The 23812-nt window shown below is 42.4% G+C and overlaps 1 protein-coding gene across 3 annotated transcripts in view; it reads right to left on the bottom strand.

Annotated features, from left to right (window-relative positions):
• The window catches only part of Washc3 (WASH complex subunit 3), a 34795-nt gene extending 11679 nt beyond the window's left edge, over positions 1 to 23116 (bottom strand). The window contains exons 1-5 of one of the 3 annotated variants that reach the window (XM_057757826.1): positions 22980 to 23116; positions 22337 to 22435; positions 15624 to 15689; positions 13167 to 13274; positions 9920 to 10030 (exon numbers count right to left, since the gene is read on the bottom strand). In XM_057757826.1, coding sequence (XP_057613809.1) covers positions 9920 to 10030; positions 13167 to 13274; positions 15624 to 15689; positions 22337 to 22435; positions 22980 to 23030 — 435 coding nt within the window. In that variant the 5' untranslated portion in view covers positions 23031 to 23116. The remainder of the gene's footprint in view (positions 1 to 9919; positions 10031 to 13166; positions 13275 to 15623; positions 15690 to 22336; positions 22436 to 22979) is intronic. The other 2 variants (XM_057757827.1, XM_057757828.1) reach the window with 2 other exon arrangements.
• Positions 23117 to 23812: the final 696 nt, after the last annotated feature.

The raw sequence follows: 23812 nt of genomic DNA, 5'->3' as shown, positions 1-23812 counted from the left end.
GCATGACTGAGGTTTTACAAGGGTTATTTCACGAGATGGGTGTGTGGTCAGAAGCGCCTTTCCATTGGCTGCTCATTACCCATCCTTACAGACACAGGCACAGCTCACGGGAGAAAACGGGTGAGGGCACACCAGACCCTCTCAGGGCCCAGACAGCTGGTAAGGAAATCACGGTGGCTTTATTCTTAAAGTACACACATCTTTAGCAGTTCTATCTCTATGTTTTAGGGATAAGAAATTAAAGTTCACCTGGAGGCATATGAGTTTAAAAATCTTTAAGAAAATCATTTCCAGAAGTTATAAATTTATTGTCATGAGAACATTTAAAACACAGCTACACCAAATTTCCCATATTAACACCATCCTACGCCCCATAAACTACACTTGTAACATAATAAACTTTACGTGTTAATGACCAGAAGAGGGCACAATTTTTTTTTTTGTATTTGTAACTCCTCAAGCTTTGTTGCATTTGTTGATTTAAGAGTAACTTGGTGCCTAGGAAGACCCACTTTCTTCCCTTTACTATCATGTGTAAGTGGTAAGCAGAGTTTGTTGTTTGCTGAGACACACAGCCTTGGTTGGCCTGGAGTTCACTGTGTAGATCAGGCTGGTCTTGAACTCATGGAGATCCACCTGCCTCTGCCTCCTGAGTACTGGGATTAAAGGCGTGCGGCACTGTGCCTGGCTTGGTATGGAGAATTTTAATGCTTGCTTTAACAGGCTCCTCCATGGTGGAACCATCACCTCATTCAAGTCAGATAACTTCTTTCTATAAATGTATTCACTTTCATTTTAAATATTATTATACTTTAACTTTCTAAACTTGCAAACAATTTAAAATGTTTAAATTGTGTGTGTGTGTGTGTGTGTGTGTGTGTGTCTATATGAGGGTTGTGCATGTGCAGACACATACCCTCAGAAACCAGAAGAGGGCACCAGATCCTGGAGTCAAGAGTTATAGGCGGTTGTAAGCAGTGTTGAATGGGTGGTGAAACAGAACCCAGGTCCTCTGCAAGGGTAGAATGTTCTTTATACCATGGAGCCTTCTCTCCAGCCCCCAAAATTTATTACAAAATCATATTAGAATTTGCTAACCAAATTACGAGTCTATGAATTTATACGTTAAAACTACGCACATATTATTCATGTAAATTTAAAGTCATTTCTCCAAGTATAGCAATAAAAGTAGTAGAGAAGATTCTAGTGACTTAATATACAGGAAGTGTACTTCTGAGTTACTCTTCCAGGTAGGGTACGGTGCTTAGGGAGCCAACTATGACTCCCTCCTTCTTTGACATTAACTACACACACACACAAAGAAAAATGGTTGGGGTTAGGCACCCATGGAGGCTACAGAACCACAGTAAAGGGCCTTGAATCTGGTAATGACATGTCATCAATCTTGATCTAAGCAACTAATCTAAGGTCCTTTGTGAACCTAGGCCAGGGAATGGAAGGTGTTGCTGTGTGCTGGAGACTTCAGGAATGGTGCTTAGGTCTGGACCTGCTGATAGGCATTCTCTCGCTCCCAAGGGAGCCTGCTTCCTCTGAGAGCTCACTTGTCTTCTGGTCTTTATTGTTTCTCTCATAAATTAGCCAAAATGCTAGATAAAGAAATTAACAGAAAAGGTGGGAACTATGTATTCCCAAAAAGGAAAAAACAAAAGCAGCTGCTTAAATCCCAATGGCTATTTTTTCCTTTGACCCATGTGGAAAATTTTCAGGTGAGATCCCTTATTTCCGGCAGAGGTAGAAGGAATGTAAGGAAGAGGGAATGACACAGATGAAGGGTAGCTGGGAACTAAAGGTACAGGCCAGACGGAGTGAAGGGAGGGCTTGATTTCAGCAGGCACAACCATCCTTCTGGTCAGTGCCCACACCCGAGAGCGTCCACAGAAGCCCTGGAGATGCTGTGCTTTCCCTGTAGCCTCTGGGGAGCTAGAGCGGTTGTGTGAACGGAGACAAGAAGTCAACAATGCCTGCCTACTCATGCCCTCTCTGTCTTTCCACGATTGGGGTGGGTGGGTGCTATGCTACAGAGGTTTAATACATCGAAATCAACTCCATTGGCACTTAGAAACCTGGGTGAAATGGATATTTGACTTTAAGAAGTTATTTCAGATAATGAATCTTATATATTATTTAAATTGTTTTATTTATAATTCCATTAATACAAAAAGCTGATGACTTAATGAATAAATACATTCTTATCAAACTCACTTTTTTAAAAGATTTATTTATTATGTATAGAGTGTTTTGCCTGCATGTCTGTTTGCAGGCCAGAAGAGGGCACCAGATCTCATTACAGATGGTTGTGAGCCACCATGTGGTTGTTGGGAATTGAACTCAGGACCTCTCAAAGATCAGGCAATGATCCATCTCTCCAGGCCTTAACCTTACTTTTATGCAGGTCCCAGGTCAAGTTGCTAGGCTTGGTGGCAAGTGTCTTCACCTGCAGAGCTGTCCTGCTGGCTCTCAATTACATTTGGAATATTTGCATTCTCTATTTTCTTATTTTCTACTTATCCCTTTAAATTACTTAAAACTTTTATTTTATTTTTATGTGTGTGTGTATGTGTGTGTGGGGGGGGAGGGTGGTGTGTTTGCTGGTGCCTGCAGTAATCAAACGATTAGGGTATCAGATCCTCTGGAGCCAGAGGGACAGGCAGCTGTGAGTCCCCTAATACGGGTGCTGGGAACCACACTACAAGAGGACAAGAACTCTTAACTGCTGAGTCGTCTCCCTACCCTTAAAACTTGTTTTTAAATAAAATCAGGTTTTAAAGTATCCAAAACTGCATTAAAACAAAGAGCCAAGGGCCTATCAGCAACTCTAGTGGACTGGCCTCCATGCAAGTACATCAGCTTGTTGGTATGTGGCCGTTCTTCATATGTGACTGAGAATTTTTGACCTTCCTAAGGTTCACAACTCAAAATATATTTTTCAAGTATATTAAACACCACACATAGATGCAGTATGGCAAACAACTAGTTCCTGGAAACAAATGAAAACTTTGAGAAAAGTGCTACAATGAAAAATCTATAACGCGAGCACGAGAATTGACTGAGTAAGCCAACCGTGGACTAGCGAAGGGGAGCAGCTGAGGAACCAGGGAGGCATAAATAACAGAGCCAAGTAGACACTGACAACCAATGGATACAGAAGCAACCTGCTGCATGGCAACCGCTCCCTGCTATCTACCACACCTCAAGGGAAACCCGAATTAGGTATACTCTTTGTTGTTAACACCTATATTTATAAAGAAAGAATAAATGAAGCTGGGCCAGGTATCATAGGCCTATAATTCTAGCTCCCTGGAGGCTGAGGCAGGAATATAACACATTCAAGAACTGTCTGGACTACAGAGTGAATTCAAGGCCAGCTGGAAACTTAGTGAGGCCTTGTCAAAAACAAACAGACAAAAAAAAAAAAAAAAAAAAAAAAACAAAAAACAAGAGCCAGGCAGTGGTAGCACACACCATTAATTCCAGCACTAGGGAGGCTGAGGAAGGTGGATCTCTGAGTCTGAGGACAGTCTGTTCTATAGAGTGAGTTCCAGGCCAGCCAGGGATACACAGAGAAACCCTATCTTTAAAAAGCAAACCAAATCCAAAGTTAAAAAGAAGCTCATAGATATAGCTTAGTGGTAGAACTTTATATAATGTTTGGGAGGTCCTGCGCACAATCCCCTGCACTGAAATAAAAACACCCAATATGAAAACCCAACACACACAAAGGCAAATACATAATTCATAAGCACAGTTCTTTCTGTTTTGGAGACAGGGCCTCACTATATAACCCAGGCAGAACTGTATCTCATGGGTAGCCCAGTTGTCCTTAAGTCTGTGACCTTCCTGCCCCCGCCTCTCAAGTCTGGAAGTACAGACTGTCAGGCAGGAAAACGTCTTAACTTTCTGTGTACCATGACTTGTTCTGAGGTCCCCAACTCAAGGCAACATGCAGAGGTTTAGGAGAAAAGCAAAATGATTGAAAACTCAGTCTTTATAGATTTTATAATTGGCATGAAAATATTTCCCAAATAGTGTTCTTAGAGTTCAGTTCACTGACATTAGGAAAAAATAGTAATGTTTATATTTCTCAAAAATATGACAGAAAGTTGTCTTTCTGGGTTCTCTGATATCAAGTCATAGGCAACATTTTGACCGCTAAGTTTTCTGTTTCAGGGAGAGCTCCTGTACTTCTATAAGGTAGGATAGAAGAGAGTGGCTGTCACAGGTCACTCCAGCCCATTTATTCCAGCTCATGCTTCCTCCTCATGGGTCTACTGCTCCTCAGAGACTGGGGGCTTGCTTGTCAGCAAACTGGCACAGTAATCCTTAGTGAGCAGAAAACAGGAAGCTTGTCAAATCTTGGATATGTGGCTTCCCTTCTATAAGCAGCAGGAGATTGCCCCTTTATTCTGCAAATCTTCCTATGTTAGAATAAACTGTCTTGACGTTTACTATTATACATATGCATAGATATATTTACATATATATATATATATATATATATATATATATATATATATATAATAAAACCTCAGGTATTACAAAAAGAAACACATATTCACACTTATAAGTAACACACACTCGGGACCAGTGTGTGACAGCTGGCATCACCTCGAGCCACAACTCTGTCTTCCAGTCACACTGTTGATTAATGAAAAGCAACCTATGCTGTAGCTTTCTAGACCATGGGAAGTCATGTTGTACTCATATACTAAGGGTCTGGGTGTCAACCAGTCTTGACAATAACTCCATCTTGTTGCTATCTAAAGGGAACGCTACATCAGGCTCGCCTGCTTCCCCAGGTCCACGGGGCAGCACCTCTTTATGAACATCTTTAATCCGCACTTGGAGACTCTCTGCCCTTAGGTAATGGAAGGCCCGCTTCCCTAGGCCAATGTTCACTGCTGGCAACGGCTACATCAGAACCACCAGAACCAGAGATTATTCAATTCACATTTTCAGCAAGCCAAAGAAAATAGAGCTTTGAACAGCCTAAGTGTCTGAAGAGGCTGTTTTGGCAAATACGGTTTCAAAAAGTACAAGTCATTAGCTTTCTTCATGTGGAAGTAGGACTTTCCCAATGCACAATTTATGACTGGCACAGAACTCACCAAGCTCTGCCAGTAAAAGGGGGAGAATTGTTGGAAAGTGACCCATGGCCACGATTCCAGTTAAGTTATAAAAGCAATATGTAACGGAGCACAGCCCGGTGCCACACGGTTATGGTAACAGCACTAAGTCACAATCAATTATCTGCCACATTTGGAACAAACCAGTATTACTCACTGAAAAATCTTGTATAAAACTTACTTTAAAAGGAAAAGAAAAAAAAATCAGAAAGTGCCTGCAGGTGTTCCAGGAACCTTTATTAATGCAAGGATCAAATCTGAGGATTAATGCATGAATCATAAATCTAGAAGGAAGCGCAGGTCTCAGTTTATACGAGGAAAAAGGCCTTGAGGTGACAGGACTTGAACGTGTCCCACACAACCTGAGACACAGCTAAGGAGCTTCGTATTTCAGGGGTTCCCAGGCTTCGAGGCACTCACCCTGTCTCTCAGAATAATTGCTTTCTGCAGTGGAAAGCACCCTACGTCTCCCAGATGAGTAACCAAAAAAGACATGGAGGCCAAAATGCAAGTTACGGCTTCCTGGTGTGCAGCGTGTTCAGGTGAAAGAAACAGAGACCACATTAGCTTCTGTTCAAAGACATTTATATTAATTAATGTAAACTATTAGGTTTAAAGTAGGTTTGCGAAATGTGACAAGTGAGACAGGGTATCTCAAAGCAAGGCATCCCTGAGGACAGCTGGGACTTAGGAACTGAGACAGCTTTCTTGGTACCTTAGGGAGGAAGCCCCAAAAGGTTATAGTGCATCTCAGAGGGATTCTGAAAATAAGATGATATTTTTGTGAACTATAGGACTTTCCCAGAGTGAAGTGAACGATCACCATATGGGTGGCCTACAAATTCAAGCCTTCTATACTAGAAAAAGACACTAAGGAGGCTTGAAAAGGACTCTGTCTAATCGAGAGGATGAGATGACTCTAAACAATTCGGGAAGGAAGCAGAAGAGATAACACAGTCACCGCAAGAACATCCAGTAACAAGATGCTGCTGAGTGTGACTGTCCACTGTGGCTAAAGATAGTTCAGCACAGGAAGAACTGACTTCTGAGTCAACATAATGGTGCTGAAGAAAAAAGGAATGTCAGTACTGGGCAGAAGAGGGGAGGCTTGGTGAATCCACCGACTCCCTTTTGAGAGTATAATTTATACTGTTGATGTAAACATACAGCTTCACGGCTTACACTCCTGCATACAGCAGATGGCACACTACTCAAGATGGTATCTACATACAGCTTCATGGCTTACACTCCTGCATACAGCGGATGGCACATTACTTAAGACCGTGTCTACATACACTTTCATGCCTTATAGTACTGCACAGCGGATGGAACATTATTCAAAACTGTGCTATATACAAGTAAAATCCTCTGGATAAGTTTCTCTGCCATTAACAGTCCTAGGAAATCAAAGGACGCATTAGTGGCCCCGCTGAAACTGAAAAAAAAATCGGGCACTTAATAAAACTGCTGCACTTTTGGGCAAGGTAAAGTACTTTTCACAATGAAGGAACGTGCTAGAATTAGCTAGATTAGGCTACTTTGGGGGATGACAGTGAAGTATGTTTATCATCTTAGCTGTAGCCCACTGAACCCTGCTTATTTTCACACCCAAGGAACTGAACCAACTAAAGAGAGTATCCAACTGACCAGAAGGCTAAGAGAGAACAGGAAGGCATCTTATCACCCTGGGTGACTAATCTAATCATCTAAACAATTCCTCTCTCGTCAATGAAAGGCTGAATGAGCAGATGATATGGGTCTCTGACGAATCTACTGCCAAGCATGTTCTAAAGCAGATGGTAATGTCACCATGTTCCCCCAGTTCTTACAACAGATTTGAGGAACACCACAAAGTGTTTACATATAGATTAATAATTGGATTCCCAAGATTGGTGCTAACCTTGAGAGACAGCTTCCCTTGTCCTATGAAGCATTTAAAACCAACAACTTGAAGAAACAGGAGCTAACTCTGCACTTCCCCATGACTTGAAGCTGGCTCAGAGAACAGACAGGCAGCCTCACAGTGTCACTATGATGAAGACCATGGCACAGAGCACCTTGGGGAGGAAAGGGTTTGTTTTAGCCGACAGCTCTCAGGTCCCACCCCATCGCTTAGGAAGCTGGGTAGGAATTGGAGGCAGGAACCTGAAGGCAGGAACTGAAAGAGCCCATGGGCGAATGCTACTTCTTAGCCTGCTCCCCATGGCTGGGCTCGGCCTGCTTTCTTACACTACCTAGGCCCACTTGCCCAGGGGATGGTACCACCCTCAGTGGGCTGGGGCCTTCCATGTCAGTCATTAATCAAGAAAATGCCTACCAGACACGTTAATGGATGCTTTTTCTCAATTGAGAGTTCCTTCCCCAAATGACCCTAGCTTGTATCAAGTTGACAAAAAATTTAGCAAGTACCAGGGATGAAGTGAACACAAAGATTACTCGAGGCTGTTTTTCCTCATACAGTTCCCCCTTTGACCGGTAATATATATATTGTCTGGTGATAATATATTTATTGGTGATGATATATATATTATGTAATATATATTCTATGAATACATATATTCATAGAAAAAGGCATGAAATAACAAACTCCATAATGAATATAGAAAAAATGGCTGGATAGGTTAAGGAAGATAATGTTTTAGCTTTATGAGCTGGGACATTCAGAATCTGGGATTCGAGACAAGTAGAATTTGAAAGCAGTAATTAAGACAAGCAGACTCTAGGCTCAGCCTGGAAAAGCACTGTGCTTGTGTGAGGAAGGATTGTGGTTTGGTTTGAATGGAGAATGGAATTCAGGACAGGGAGCACTAGGAAATAAAAGTTGGGTAATAAGAGTCTGGGATACAGGTTGGCACAATGAACTAAAAACAATAAAATTAAATTTAACTTGGATGAACTTCTAGTTTGGGATGGCAGGGTAGAGATATTGTTTCTCCCTTTCTTCTTGAAAACCACCCCCAAACAATTAGAAAACCACCTCTAACTTCAGTGACTAAGAGGCATGTAAGAACCACAGTGCCTGAAAATTAAAAGCAGGGACAAGAATGGCTGATGAGTTAGTACGACAGATGGAGGCCAAGCCCACACGTCCCGAGAGGGAGATACCAGAAGGGAACAGTGCTTCCGGAGCCTACCCAGAATACCTGTACCAGAGGCTCGGGGAAGGCAGGAGCTTAATACAGGGACAGATCAGACTGATCCACTGCTACGTTCAGGCACAGAAGCAAAAGAGATGGTACAGAGTTAAGTCAAACACTTCTAGAGAGTTATGTTTGTTTCTTTCTTCCTTAAAAAAATATTTTTTTAAAAAATATTTTAACTAAAAATTTATAATGGCATTAACAAAAAGATTTTAAAATACTTTAAAGACCATTTAAAAAACACATATGGTCTGGCTCTAACCTCCACATCCAGAGAGTCCAGTTCTGTGGTGGAGCCAAGGACAGTGGATGCCATCTAGTACTAAATGAAAGGTTTCAGGAAACCCAAGTCCGTGGTCTCATTTCTTGTTCTTTTTGGTTTTTCAAGACAGGGTTTCTCTTTTCTCTACATAACCAACCTGGCTATCCTGGTACTCAGAGATCCTCCTGCCTCTGCCTCCTGAATGCTAGGATTAAGGGCGTGCACCACCACCACCTAACCATTTTCTCATTTTTATGTTGGTTGGGTGAGAAGACACTGACATAAAGAGCTTTTACATGTCATTCTGAAGGCTTTTCCTTCTTGTTCTGAGAGGCACACAGTTATTAAGAATTTATCTCAAATGTCTCTCCTGTTCATTATTCATGTTTAAGCTGAACTCTTCCTTGCTCTTATTAAAAATTTATAATTCTTTTTTAATCCAGAAAAGTGTCTTACTACAAAGTGTTCTCATACTTATCGTTTGCCATTATTGCTATGGTGTTTTTCTAAATTTATTTTACATCTCTATCGCGGCTTCCCCTCCCCACCACGGCCTCCCCTCTGCCTCGCGCCCAATCCAGTCCCCCTCTGTGTCTGTCTGTTCACAAAGGTCAGCCTCCCGTGGGTGTCAACAAGGGCATAACAAGCTGCGTGTATCAAGGCTGGGCAAGGCGACCTGGTATGAGGAGTGGACTCCCCAAAGCCAGCAGGAGTCAGAGACGGCCCTGCCCCCACTGTTAAGAGGAGTCACACACTGTCACTATTGTTTCACGTGGCCCAGAGAGCTGTGCTCTTTTCTTATCACTGATAAATGAACATCAAAATGGAATAGATTTTGAAAGCATATTTACACTAGCATAAGAGAATCAAACTCAAGTATTGATTTACCAAAGGAACAGCCCTCTTTCATATTTCTGACACAGCCAAGATTTCAAATAAGATAATAACAATAATGGCACAAATCTGCACTGAACTGTTAACCTATGTCAACCTCAAGTGTAATGAATTTAAACTTTAAACGTATTTCCTTTTATTTTATGAGCTTTAGCACGCACATCTGTATGAGCGTATCGGGTCTGCTACAGCTGGAGTCACGGACAGCTGTGAGCTGCCATGTGGGTGCTGGGAATTGAACCGGCATCCTCTGGAAGAGCAGTCAGTGCTCGTACCCACTGAGCCATCTGTCTGGCCCTGTGTAATCGATTTTAATGAGAAAGACTGGACCTCTGGTTTCTTTCTTATGAGTGCATCGTTAAATAGGAAAGAAGCAAGAGACTAGAAAACTTGGTCATTCAGGTTAGCAGTTTTCTCAGATTGAAAAAAATAACAGCAAAATCTCTAGGGTTAGACAGAGAAGACGGAGCAAAGCTTACCACTTGAACCATCTTGAGATATCTGGCATATCGTGGATCCTTGGCTACAGTTACGACATTTTCTGATGGAACTTCACTTTCCTGTGGTCTGGAGTCTTGTGCGCTGTCCTGCTGAAGAGAGTTTATGTAAATCTTTAAACAGCTCACAGAAAGCATCTATCACCTTTCTTAAAAGGGATGTTTATTTTTATAATTATAAGGCAATAAATATTTTAAAATTGTATTCTTATATTTAAATACCAATAATTTAATTATTGACATATGTTTCTAAATACCTATACATACTTATAAGCTAAACTTAATATCAATAATACATTGTTCCTTAAAATGCAGATGTATTCTTGGCATCAGAATTTTAGTTTTCCTTTATTTACCCTATGAAACAGGATGGGTGGGCATATCAGCAAGCCAGTAAAGCGGTTTGTCACCTGCTCAACCAAGGGACAGTGAACTACTGTTCCGGATGTCTGCCAGCTGTCCTATCGCCCTCACTTGTTAAATCACCATATCCTAAATGGACACGGTGATGCTCGGAGGTTTCTCGGAGAAAACGAGACTCTCTGGCTTTGTACATTTCATATGTTAGAGAGCTGTTATTAATGGTGACAAAGTCAACAGCATGGCTAAATACTAAATACCAGTCCCAGTGACAGACACCGAGGACGGTGTTTTTGAACAATGGCACTCATGACACGGCACAACTGTGTCACCAGAAGTTCTGGCGCAGTTAAGACTCGCTGCACGCGGCACCTGGCTTCCCTACCAATCTGAGCACTCAGAGTAAACGTATGTTGTGACTCCCAGCCAGCACCAGCGTAGCTACTACGAGGAACTTCTGCCGCAGGCGTCATTAGCTTTACGTCAATGTATCTGCGCTAAAAGGTGAACAAATTACTATTTTATATATCGTCAGTCTTAGCTGCATAGAGGTGGCGCATGCCTTTAAAACCAGCACTCAGGAGACAGAGGCAGGAGGATCACTGTGAGTTTGAGGTCAGTCTGGTCTGTAGAGTGAGTTCCAGGTCAACCAAGATTACATAAGGAAACCCTGTCTGGAAAAAAATAACAAACAAAACAAAACAAAAATCTTCAGTCTTTAGAAAACTAACATAAATTATGTTTACATACTGATGTTTTTCTAATATAATTTATTTGTAAGCCAAATCTTTAAAAAGAAAAAAAAAGGAACTCTGAAGTAATAAATACAAATTCTTTTGGTTTCTTCCACTATGTGATATTGTTAAATGTTACAAAAGCAATTGACAATATGTATGAATATATACATTCATCTGCAAAACAAACACATAAGTCCAAACATCGTTAAGCATAAAAAGACTCCAGCATATTTTTAAGTCTTTAATGCACAGCCCATCCGAAGCATGCAGGAGCAACTGAGAAGAGCTGCACCCACTCTAACAGCTTCGACTTCAGCTGCTCCCTTGTCCCCAACAACCAGGGCCTCCTGGCTTAATTAGCACTGTCGTGCCCTTACTATATGAATGGCCTATTAAGCCTCATGATCCTTTCTCTCATCTGTCTTTCATTTCATTCTCAAATCGACCTCAATCTGAATAACTGATGCCCTGCTGTGAAGAGTGATAGGATCTGAGCCTGAAGTCAAACCTGCACAAAAATCAGCATAGAGACCTCAGGGTTTTGACTCAGTTTAGAAACAGTAATAAAGGGATGTTTTTGATTCTGTTACTATTTTGTGCTGAGGCAGGGTCTCATGTAGCCTAGATTGGCCTTCAATTCACTACAGAGCCAAGAATGACCTTGAACTCCTGATACTCCCCTGCCTCCACCTCTCAGGTACTGGGATAGCCGAGTTGACTACAAAATGCATGGAAATCTGCATAAAGCAATATTTAAAACCCTTTCAAGGCATTTTATATAAAAATATACTAGTAAATGCCAACGAAGACAGAATGAGAAGCTGATCTGAATGCTTGCTTGCTCATGAGTCATGTTGTTAGGTTGACCAGATGTCATCACAGCTTTATAAACACAGGAAGCCACAGAACTGCCCCGTACTCTAGATGAATTTATTTACAGCTCAAAAACTGTCAGACACATATCAGGCAATTCTGAGTCTGCAAAGCAAATTAAGAAATTCAGGTTTGATCAACAGTAATAGGTATTTGGGGATCTGTAGGATCTTGAAATCTGCGGCTGCTAGAGTATCCTATATAAAGGTGCACTGTGTCCGAATTTAACGTATGCTATAGTGTGCTTTAGGCTCTCCTGGATTACTTATAATACCGCTTACAGTGTAAGCCGCCCGTTGTTTAAGGAATAATGACAAGGAAAGGAGTCCATATACGTTGAGCAAAGATGCAAACATCTTTTCCTGAGTATTCTTTTTTTTTTTTTTTTTTTTTTTGTTTTTCGAGACAGGGTTTCTCTGTGGTTTTGGAGCCTGTCCTGGAACTAGCTCTTGTAGACCAGGCTGGTCTCGAACTCACAGAGATCCGCCTGCCTCTGCCTCCCAAGTGCTGGGATTAAAGGCGTGCGCCACCACCGCCCGGCCTCCTGAGTATTCTTAATGTGTGTCTAGGTGAATCCCAAGATGCAGAATCAGGCACAGATCAACTAACTATACGTGGGTCATAGGGCTCTTCTGGGATTAAATATATTCAGTTATTAAAAAATAGAAGTATATGTGTGCTGGCGCACAGCAGGCTTCCCTTGTCAGCTACTAGCCTTATTAACAACACCATTAGGACCTAAAAACACTCTGTGAGAATATTTCTAGGTAGAGATGCAAAATTCACTTACACAGGATGCCTACTCTGTTAGTATTACGTTAGTGGGTCACCATTTTAATGATTGTTTTATTTCATATTTCAATACCTCACTGAGATGTGCATATAATGGCGATTTCTAGATAGTAACAAACTTTGAAAGCACAGACACATGAAGGAATATTAGCCGAAAAGCCAATGCACAGCGGCTCTTACTATGGTGTGTAAGTGGCTCTAATTAGGATACCAATTCAGACAAAACAATCCCAACCACACTTTCTCAGTCCACTGAAATATACAGACTGGGTCTTGTGATACTGATACAATAAAGGTTAATAAAATTGAAAACAGAGTATCTAGCTCCTTTTCCTCAAAAATGTGCTCTGTAGCTTCAGGTTCTGTGATCTGACTACTAAGGGTCTCACGCCCACTGACATCTGCCAAAGTCTATGCACAGGGCTCCGGCTCAGCCGAGACGCCCCACGTGCCCTGCAAGCCCTCACCTGCGACTGCTCTGAAGGGCTCTCAGAGTGTGGTCCGCTTGGGGCAGCAGTGACACTTGCAGGAGACACCTCGACCGTGACATCCTCGAGGCCTGGGATAGACGACAGCTGAGAAACGTAGATTAGCGTTGGTGCAGGAAGATCATTCCAGCGGCACAAAACATGCTTTACCTGCAGGTTCTCACTTAGCTCCCTTAAACCTACAAAACTATATAGGTTCAGAATTTTCATCCTTAATCTCCATGTCATAAACTAAAAGTGAAAGACATTCACAACACTTTTGAATATTTTTTCAAAAGTCTAATTTAATTAATAGCCCCTTTCCCTATAAATTGTTGTTAAGACTAGAGTAGTTTAGTGTGTGAGCTGGGAGTCTGACTGACCACGTGTGCTATTATACTAATAAACTATTTGAGCCTCCGGCCCACCTTCCTTATATCCCATTTTTATTGTCTGTTAACAAGGATGAGGAGATTTTCCTTATAAAATTATTTTTGAAACATTTTTATTAAAAAATGGCTTGCTAAAGGAAAGTACTCTGCCATACAAAAGTGTATGTGCACACATGGTGTATGCACGTGTGTGTATATGTACACCTGTGTGTGGGTTAGCAAGCATGTGTGTGTGTGCGTGTGTGTGTGTGTGTGTGTGTATGTGTGAATGCGTGTACCAGCACATGTGCTGGAGTCTCCCTCACTGGCCCTTCACCAGCTTCTCAGAAAGGTCTCTCGCTGACCCTGGAGCTCCTCCATGGCTGGATTGGCTGGATCCCCCTTTCTCCCGTCTGAACTGGGGTCCTCAAGCTCCTGAGCAAGCACTTCACTGAGCCTTCACCCGGTCCTCTAGCACATTTGAAAATTAATGATGTGGGATGTGTCTTTACACTTTAATATATGACACAGCTCGTCTTCTCTCTGTAAATGTTTACTGTCGAATGTTACTAAATTATGCTTTCTAAATTTACAACAAATGGGCATTCTGTCAACGTTCCAGACTAGAATGCATTTTAAAATAAAAAAGCATTTGGGGTTAGATTAAGAAAAATCCTTCCTGATTTTACCCTGGTAATAATGATATGTGTCTGTCAAAGCTTGCTGGCTGTGAGGATCATATGATAGCCAGGGACACACTAAGGTTAACTTGTCCATAAGGAAATATAACCTGTGTGCTTGGATGGCAGCACTGAAAATTCCCCAACCATTAAATAGGACACGGTCCTGAGATAGGGTGTAAGAATCACTGCACACAGTAGGACACGGTCCTGAGATAGGGTGTAAGAATCACTGCACACAGTAGGACACGGTCCTGAGATAGGGTGTAAGAATCACTGCACACAGTAGGACACGGTCTTGAGACAGGGTGTAAGAATCACTGCACACAGTATCTCAAGCAGCACAAGTCATTGACAAGTGTTGACAGAAGACAGTGCTTAGCAAAGTGGCAGCGGCCCCACAGTCACGAGTTGGTGTCGTTGTGACTTCTAGAATAGCCCCAGCATGCTTAAGGCCACATATTCTAAATGTCTAAGCCAGAGAAATGTTCTCATGCAGCAAACTTGTTGAAATCCATAGAGGGCAGAGAAAGTACAACCGCACCTTTACTGCCTTATTCTAATGTGAAAGCAAAATTTCCAACTTAAATATTTAGTAAACATTTTGATCAATTAAAAAGTTAAATTCACTTTTGAACTGATCCATAAAAAGACAGACAGTGAACACTTTTATGGAGTGGAGAATAAAATCACAAAAATACAGTAGAAAAAGTACAGTAGTTTCTCCTATATTTCATAAACAGGAAAAACATGTAGATCACTACAAATGAAAACAAGTTAAAACTGAATCTGTCAGTTATTTATCAAATCTGTAGGCTTCAGATAAAAATCATTTTTTTTTTTAAAGAGACTGCCTGTCTCTGTATAGATCAGGCTGGCATCAAACCCATTATCCTCCTGCATCAGCCTCCTGAGTACTGGGATTATCAACATGGACTACTGTACCCAGCTTCTCGGCAATTCATAATTTCAAATTGATATTCTTCATTAACTTTCAAGACATTTACATATGAAAATATTAGGCAATGTTTATAAATTTTGCCTGGGAGACATTTAAGTATTATTCTATTTTATTATTGTGCTACTATTAAAATGAAAATAATTTTGAGTTTCCATTACGTAATGTGAATCATATAATAGCTTTATTTGCTAATATGATGCTTCTATTGTACTTTTACTTGGCGTAATAAAGGAGCTCTCAATCCACGAGCATTCTGACAAGACTAGGTTAATGTTTATGTAACACCATTCATTGCCTTGCAATTATAATACATTTTTTTAATGTACTACACTATATCACTTCACAGATAGGGGTCAGGTTGACTCCACTCCCAAACACATTCTAAATATAACTAAGAAAGATGATGTTCATGCGGAAAGTTCACCCTGTGTTTAGAAATACAAACCTTCGCATCTAAAATGTTGAGAGTTGTTTCGATTTGTTGAATTCGAAGAGAAAGGTCTGCCAGTTTCTAGAAAAAATCAGAGACATAATAACAGTATTTGATGAACACGCTGAAAAGAACAATGAAAGGCAGATCTGAAATTTATAAAATACATGATTTAACTATTTCTCACATACCACTGTTTTCACAAGGGCAGAATGAGAACACTGTATTATGGAATGTGTCACAGAGCTTCTACATAGTCACTGATAAAAATGTTCGCTTTTCAGCTTTCTCAAATTCATTACCAGAGCACTAAGCCAACATACAGACTCCACCCAGGCCAGTCTTCCATTCACTGGACCCAGAACAGAACCGGAAATGTGACAGCAGCTAAATAACTCCTTGCAAATGGATGGGTTTTCCATAGGAAACAAGAGAAAGAACAAAAATGAGTCTAAAGCAGCCTCACGTAGGATCTGCCTGTGGAAATTACTTAGGCGAATAAGCAAATACAATTCAGTCCAAATACAAGCCTCTCAGGTTTGAAAAGCAATAGGGGGAGGGGCTGAAAGGGAAGCTGAAAGATTCATTTTAGAATGAATTAAGAGAGAAAAAGAGTTCTAAGGAAGAAAAATGAAATACCTACTATCAAAACCCAACATAAACCAGAACAAAGCCCAGCATGCCCTAACTACTTTATATAATTAAATTATCCATCTGGCCCTAGGGAGAAGGTTCGGGGGAGAAAGCACTTGCCACTCCAGGTTGCCGACTTATGTCTGCATGCCAGCACCCAGCACCCACATGAAGGCCAGGCAGGCACGGTGGCCCACCTGCAATCCCAGAATATGGGAGGTAGGAACTGGATTTCCAGGGCAAGGTGGACAGTAGGAACAGCCGAATTAGTGAGCACTGGCTTCGACTGGAGACCCTGCCTCAAGAAATACAGTAGAGAGTGACCAAGGAAAAGATCTGATGTCAACCTCTGAACTCCATGTGCTTGCAAACCTATACACACATGTACCCATACAAAGGCATGCGCATACACCACACATACGATAATTCACTACACACATACAATTTCACAAATAAAAGCATAATGATGTACAACCCAGAAAAGCATTTACTGAACACCTTGGCTCTAGACATTATCATATTTAGTTACACATCCCAAGAAGGATAGCCAGTTCACTCTATGGCAGAGAGGCAGCATTTTGTTTGCTACCTGGAGAATATAAAAATCCTTATTAAAAGCAGAGATTTAATGCCCTGAGGTCATTTTGCCCACAATTAGGAGTAAAACACTGACCACGGATATAGAGCACTCACTGCTTTCTGGGGTGCCTGGCTGTTTTAAAGCAGGATCTACCAACGCTGCCTATGCGGGTATCACACTTGGTTGTTTTAAAGCAGGATCTATCAGTGCTGCCTATGCGGGTATCACACTTGGGCTTATGGCAGCCTCCTGCCTCAGCCACCCAAACAGCTGGAATGACAGGATATATTACTGCACCTGAATCTATCATCTGAAATTTAAACAAAAGCTGCTTTCTTTTTATTTTACTTATTATTGTATTTTGTCTCTTTCATCTTTGCAAGCTAGGATGAAGATAGATAATATCCCAGGGGATGAAAGTGAAAGCCGCTGTAGATGCTGAAGCAACAATACCAGAGGACATAATGGAAGAAGCTGCTTTTGGATTAGCAATTGCTCCGATAACCTAGATCCGCAAGCCTGGCACATGAGTGAGAAAATACTTGGTTATTATTGAACTCACACCTGTTTCCCATACAAATGCACAACAGACAGCTACCATCCTTGCTTTTACTTTTTATTAAGGATAAAGTTTACTTTAAATTATGCGTATGTGTCTGTGAGTATGTTCACCTGAGTGCAGGTATCCATGGAGACCAGAGGAGGGCGTCAGGTCTCCTGGAGTTGGAGTTACAGGCAGTTGTGAATGACCCAGTATGGGTGCTGGAAACCAACCCTGGGGCCTCTGTAAGTGTTTTTAACCACTGAGTCATCTGTCCAACCTCAGGACATGATCATTCGGAAATTACACACACATAAGCCAATTTCTGGTTCTGGTTTCATTGTTTTAGAGAGGGTCTCGCTGTGGAGCTCGGGTCGGCTTCAAACATTCAGTCCAGTCCAAGCTAGCCCCAAACTGTCAGCACTCCTGTCTCATCTTCCAAGGGCTCAGATTAAATGCCTGCGATCCTTGGATAAACTTAGCTGCAATGGCATCGGCGCTAAGTGTAACTTTGAGATTTGCTCACAATAAGCTGTTATGTAAACATAAATACAGTTATAAAACATGTCATGCTATCCAAATTATAGGCGCATTCCTGAAAATCATGGAAATTCAATTTTGGCAAATTCAATAAGTCTTTTAATTCACTAGAGAAGAAATCTTACAACAAATTAATTTGTAAAATGATAAATTCCATATGTGAAAAATGAGCATATTGGTTTAAATAAAGTGAACATAAAAAGAAAAATGAGTTCGAAATTTACTACTTTATGGATGTATGTGCACATACATGTTAATGTGTGTGAGAGAGCACGCACATGTGTGTCTATGTGGAGGCCAGAGGTCCACACCGGCATCTTCCTTAACTGATGTCTATGTTTTGGGACAGGGTGTTTCTCTGCACCTGGAGCGCTCTCTCAGTTAGATGGGCTGGTGAGCATGTCCCAGGAACCCTCCCGCCTGCCCTCCCGCCACCCGTGTTAGACACGCTCCGCCTGCCTCCTGACACTCATGTTAGACATGCTCCTTCATCCTTGACTCTTACATGGGCTCTGAGACATCAACTCAGGTCTTCATGCTTTCACGAGAAGCATTTTAGTGACTAAGTCATTGCTCCAGTTCCCCAAATTAATTTTTATGTTTTAATCTACCCCCATGAAAACACACCTTTAAATAAATTTAATATTGTAAATGTTGGAGCAGTTGTGTGTGAGATACTACTGCCTGCAACACATCATTTAAACACTCACACCGAGACTATGACGTAGGAAGGACTTTGCGTGTTTTTAGAGAGAAAAAAAGTGAGATTTCCCTGAACCAAAACACTTCAAACCCGGGCTGACAGAGTTTGCTACAACAGGATGGTACATCCAGGGCCCAGAGTTAGTAAACAGCTGACCAGCTTCTCAGAAAGCTCTGGACTACACAGACTGGAAATCAATCTGGCTGATTTTCTGACTTGGAACATTTACCAAGGTGGATGGCATTCACCTGCAATTGCTATTACTATTTTAAAATCAGTATTAAATATCTCACGATCAGACAATACACCTAACTTGTCATTGAGTATGGAGTGGAGATTTCCATTGGGCAGACGGAGGATGGGAAGGCGGATCTTAGCGATTAGAGGAGTAGAGCTGTTTGGAAATCTACCTACTGAACAGAGTGAAGGTTTTAGGAAAATGATCATTTCAGAGCAATAATTTTCCCCCTCACTGTATGACAGATTATCTTGGTGCCACCGTCCTTTCATTCAGAGCTCACGGTATGACACAGATTATTTTGGTGCCACCGTCCTTTCATTCAGAGCCCATTTTACCTACTCTCACCTGCTACTGTCAAAGCCTCAGAAGGCATGAATGATTTATCTTGCAAGACATGAAAGACACTGATAAAAACATCAATACACGTTAGCTTACCATCATTATCTGGATACCCTAGAGAGTTGGGAATAGTAGTCTTTGCCTTGCTATGGCTACTACCACCTATGGCAAAGCTAGATAAATCAATGCAAACATAATTTCAAGAAAAAAAAACCCTACTAGTTTTATACTACATTGGCGTTCTAAAAACCCCTCCAAATAGTCTAGTTATTAATTTAGAAACTCATGAGGAGCGCTGCATTAAGAAAAAATTCTCACAATCCTACAGAACAGAAAATCTGCAAACACGCAACACCTGAGATCCTCAAGCCAGCTCGAGAGAAAGCTACTCGATACCACTATGAACAACGAGGTGACATAACTTCATGGCTGTAAAACATCGAGCATCAAAACAAAAACAAAAAAATAAAATAAAATACCAAGCATCTCTAGTCACGTCCCTAAAAGAGTGTTTTAAAGTAGCTCTCCACGCGCTCCACTGTGCTGTGTTCTGGAAGCCAGTGAGGGCATCAATCCATGTCTTCATTAAGCCACACAGAACTCTTAAGCCTCCCCACTAGAAGGATGCAGCGAAACCCAAAAAAGGGTTTAAGAAAGACATCACATTTGTTTGAAAGTTAAGTTCAATGTGGGCCTAAATCTTGGATATAAAAGACAAACACTATAAATTTGTTAGATGAGAATTCTCAACACCTTTGCCTGAATTTAGAGAGTATTAGAAGGAAAAGATTAGAAATGGTTTAAAATCCATTCTTGTGCATACTAAATCTGAGTCAAGATAAAATACCCACACGTTTTGTTTACACGGGGCTGTTGGGCTGGTGATTCTCTGAGGAGTCTGCCCAGGAAGGGCAGCACTAAGAGCTAGAGTTGGCCCTGCCCACTGGGTGGTAGACACCCGGCATTCTGCTGATGGGAGCTGAAACAGTAATGTCTCCTGGGGGTTGTGAAGGAAGGGCAGATGACCCTAAGCGACTTTGTAACTTGGGTCTGATTCAACCGCTTTCCTTTCTCCTGCCTCTGGTCTAGGCAGGCAAAGAATTATACAAAGTAACCTCACAGACAGGAAGTTTGTAAAAAAGTTCTTTACAAAAGTATAAAAAAGAGTTCTATACTGTTCTCTTTATCAGAAAACTCTGAGAAACAAAATAACAGATGACGAAAAAGCTCAATTTGTTTCAAATTTAATCTCAGCTTGAGTTTACCTGGCGGAAAGTGCTACATTAATGGCTGATGTAGATCAGGGTGTGGGAAGCGGGTGCCCTTCTCCCTGCAGTTCACTCCTAGTTAAAAAACAGAGGATGCTCATTTTTTCCTTTAGGGAAACAGTCATTTTGGTTTCTGCTATGACTTGCCAAACAAGGTCAACAGGCTTCCCAGGGCTATTGATAGATTAAATACTATTTCAGAAAGCGACGCTGAGACACACATATACTATCTCCAGCAATTTGCATAGCTATAAAGATACTCCATTCAGTAGCTACAGAACAACCAAATGTATGGCACAGAGTAGAGAGACGCTCTAGCCTCTTCACTTAGGCCAGAGCTGGGAGCTCAGTTTGGCTCCTTGGGCTCTGTGCTGCTCTCAGCAAGTTAGGGAGCCTCCCTACAAATCCTCTGCATGGTTTCAAATGAGCGTGGAACAAATGGATAAAGAACAAGTCAGTCCAAACTGTCCACATCTTCGTTTGTGTATATGCCAAAGAGAGATGTCTGGACCTTAAATGGCAGGGCTGGGATGATAAGTGCATGTTCTTCCATTAGTGAGTAAGCACACAATAAATATTAGTTACATCTCACCGAGCAAACAGCCAACCACTGACAAAAATATAAACGATCAAAATATCAATTGTAAATAATGAATCGGAGTCAATCACCAAACATAAAACACAGAAGGGCGGGATACCGGAAGATGGAGAGTCAGGCCTTTCCAGTACCCTTCCGCAAGCATAAGCATTGATTTAATCAGAATCCCACACAAAGACACTTTCCCAAGAGCTAAGGAAACCAGGCGAGCACGGGGGTGACCTGCCAAATTCAGGGAAGATGCATCAGAAAGAGCAGTGTGCCACGTGACATGTGTGTAGTATGGACAGGTGCACATTCCTGTCACCCAACCCCAAGCACAGCAGAGAAGACACAACTCTGGCTGGGGAAAGGACAGGGAAGTGAGCAGCCTCAGAATGTACACAAAGACCACCCCAGTCCGAGCCAGCACTGTGTAAGCCCTGGCGACCCCAGACACCTGGCCAGTACCAAAGATGGAATTTTCAAGCCCACTTATTGTCTGATCAGACAAGCCTTGCAAATGTCTGTACCATACCTGCCACGGTGCCAAACTAGCCCAGAGACTCAGAATCCATGCCAAACCTAAGCAGGTTCTAATGTTCTCAAAATCAAAGGCTCTCAGAAGACCGCTGCAGACCTGACCATCAGATTTGTTAGAGTGGGACCAGGCCTCCGCCCTCAGACTCAGGCTTCACACCCATCCCAGCAGACCCAGAGCCCAGAAATGGACAGACTGCAAATCCAGGCTCAAGGCCAACCACAATTTAGTTCCTGCAGCCTTGTGGTGTAGGATGGTCTATGTTAAGTCTCCCCTTGCAGAGCCACACCCAAGTCCTGCTAACTGGATCCAAGCTCTATGCAGAAAATAAGATCTCTATAGCCACGTGCTGGCCCAGGACGTGGGAGGCAGAAGCAGGCGGATCTCTGTGAGTTTGAGGCCAGCTCTGGTCTACAAGAGCTAGTTCCAGGACAGGCTCCAAAGATACTGAGAAACCATGCCTGGGGGTGGGGAGGGGGGAAATTCAACTGAAATTTTTGGGTTTTTTTTGGGGGGGGTTGGTGTCATAATCACAACAAACTTGACTAAGCTATCTCAGAAACTTCTAGAATGCTAATTGAGTTGAGGCGGGGTACAGGGCTGACAGTAACCGAATCAAAGAGGTGCTAAGGTGTCTCAAGGCAGCTGAAGAGGGTCATGACCGTGAGAATCAAGGAAGGCTGTGGCTCTGGCTTCGCTCTGTTCACCTACAAGGTGGAAGGCGACTTTCTCGGCGACGCCATTTGCCGGTCGCCCAGGACCTACCTCCTCACAGACTGTGGAAAACCGGTTGAGAAACTGCACCGTGTGTACCACAAACTGGTTGAGAAAGGCCACGGTTCTTTTCTGCTGAATAGCTGGAACCTGTGTTGTGTAAAAAAAAAAACAAACATGATCCTTACGGGAGAAACATACACTGTGCCATCCTTTGGGTATCTGGATTTCACAAAGGGCATGGTTTTGAATTTCATGAAGGGATTAAGATAGACCCTGCTTTGTTTTTCCCGAAAATTGCGTGTGTCAAAGTGACAGGGAATGCATAAAGTTTGAGAATGTGCTGCTACACACACACACACACACACAGAGAGAGAGAGAGACAGACAGACAGACAGACAGACAGACAGACAGACAGACAGACAGAGTGTTGGTGGAAGGGGCACTATCTAGACTCTCATCCCTGGGCGTACAGTCACGTGATATGGGGAGCAAAGGCTGCACGGCACACCAGACTCTTTAATTAGCTCAGGATGGACCTCTTTTGAAGTGGACTGCGGGGCTCCCCCTTCCTCAAGTTAGCAAAAGAGAGGCCCGGGTTGGGCCTGGAGGGGTGGCGTCTCTTGGGGAACCGGGGCCCCTTGGCCAAGCTCCTTCCCCGTCCGCCGGAAGCTGAAGTCCATCTTTTACAAACCTTGGTCAGGTCTATGCCTGAGCCCATGAGAGGAAGCCCATCCTCATCCATTTCCTCAGCGGACGGGGACGCCGAGTCTCAGGAACAAGCCCCTCCCAACCCGGTAGAGAGCCCCGACTCCCTTCCCAAGTTCCTGCCTCCGGGGCCTTTCCGGAAAAAGGCTCCTGAGCTTACCAATCATTAGTCGGTGGCTTCGGAGAGCCCGCCTCTTTGCTCTCGCTCAGCATTCTGGGATTGGTAGTTCATGATACGAACTGTAAGGTTGGCCCAGGGAAGCGAGGTTGAAGGGCAGTTGCTGTTTTAGCTGTAAAATCTGAAAAAATATCTGAGTAAACAAAGAGAGGGGGAGAGAGAGAGAGAGAGAGAGAGAGAGAGAGAGAGAGAGGAATAGAAAGACCTCTGCCCTCAAAGAATAATATAGTGAAGACGTGCAAAATTTTAGATGGATGTGCCAACAAAATCCTGCGGAAGTTGTGGCATTGCAAATGAGCGCGTACAAACCCACGGGTACATGTACCCACATGGAGTCAAAGTGCTGTGGTACTGTAGATAACAGGAGCTCCTAAGCTGTCCAAGCAAAAAAGAGGAAACCAACTTTAGCAGCTACTTAACTGTGAGGAGGAGCTGAGATGACAATCTGGAATGAAGAGAATAGTATGTGGGACAAAGGGAAATCTGTCTGCTGGGTAAGCAGAAATGCCCGGTGGTGGAGAATAATGAGAAATAAAGCAGAAGTAGACACAAAGAGCGGATGAAGGGCCTTTTATGCCAGAATAAGGGTCATGTTTGTCAAAGCCTGGCAGTGGCGGTGCACACCTTTAATCCCAGCACTA

Source organism: Chionomys nivalis, chromosome 25, assembly GCF_950005125.1.
Source record: "Chionomys nivalis chromosome 25, mChiNiv1.1, whole genome shotgun sequence".
NCBI classification, from domain to species: Eukaryota; Metazoa; Chordata; class Mammalia; order Rodentia; family Cricetidae; genus Chionomys; species Chionomys nivalis.
The sequence above is the reverse complement of the archived record's forward strand: the minus strand, read 5'-3'. Positions and strand labels throughout refer to the sequence as shown.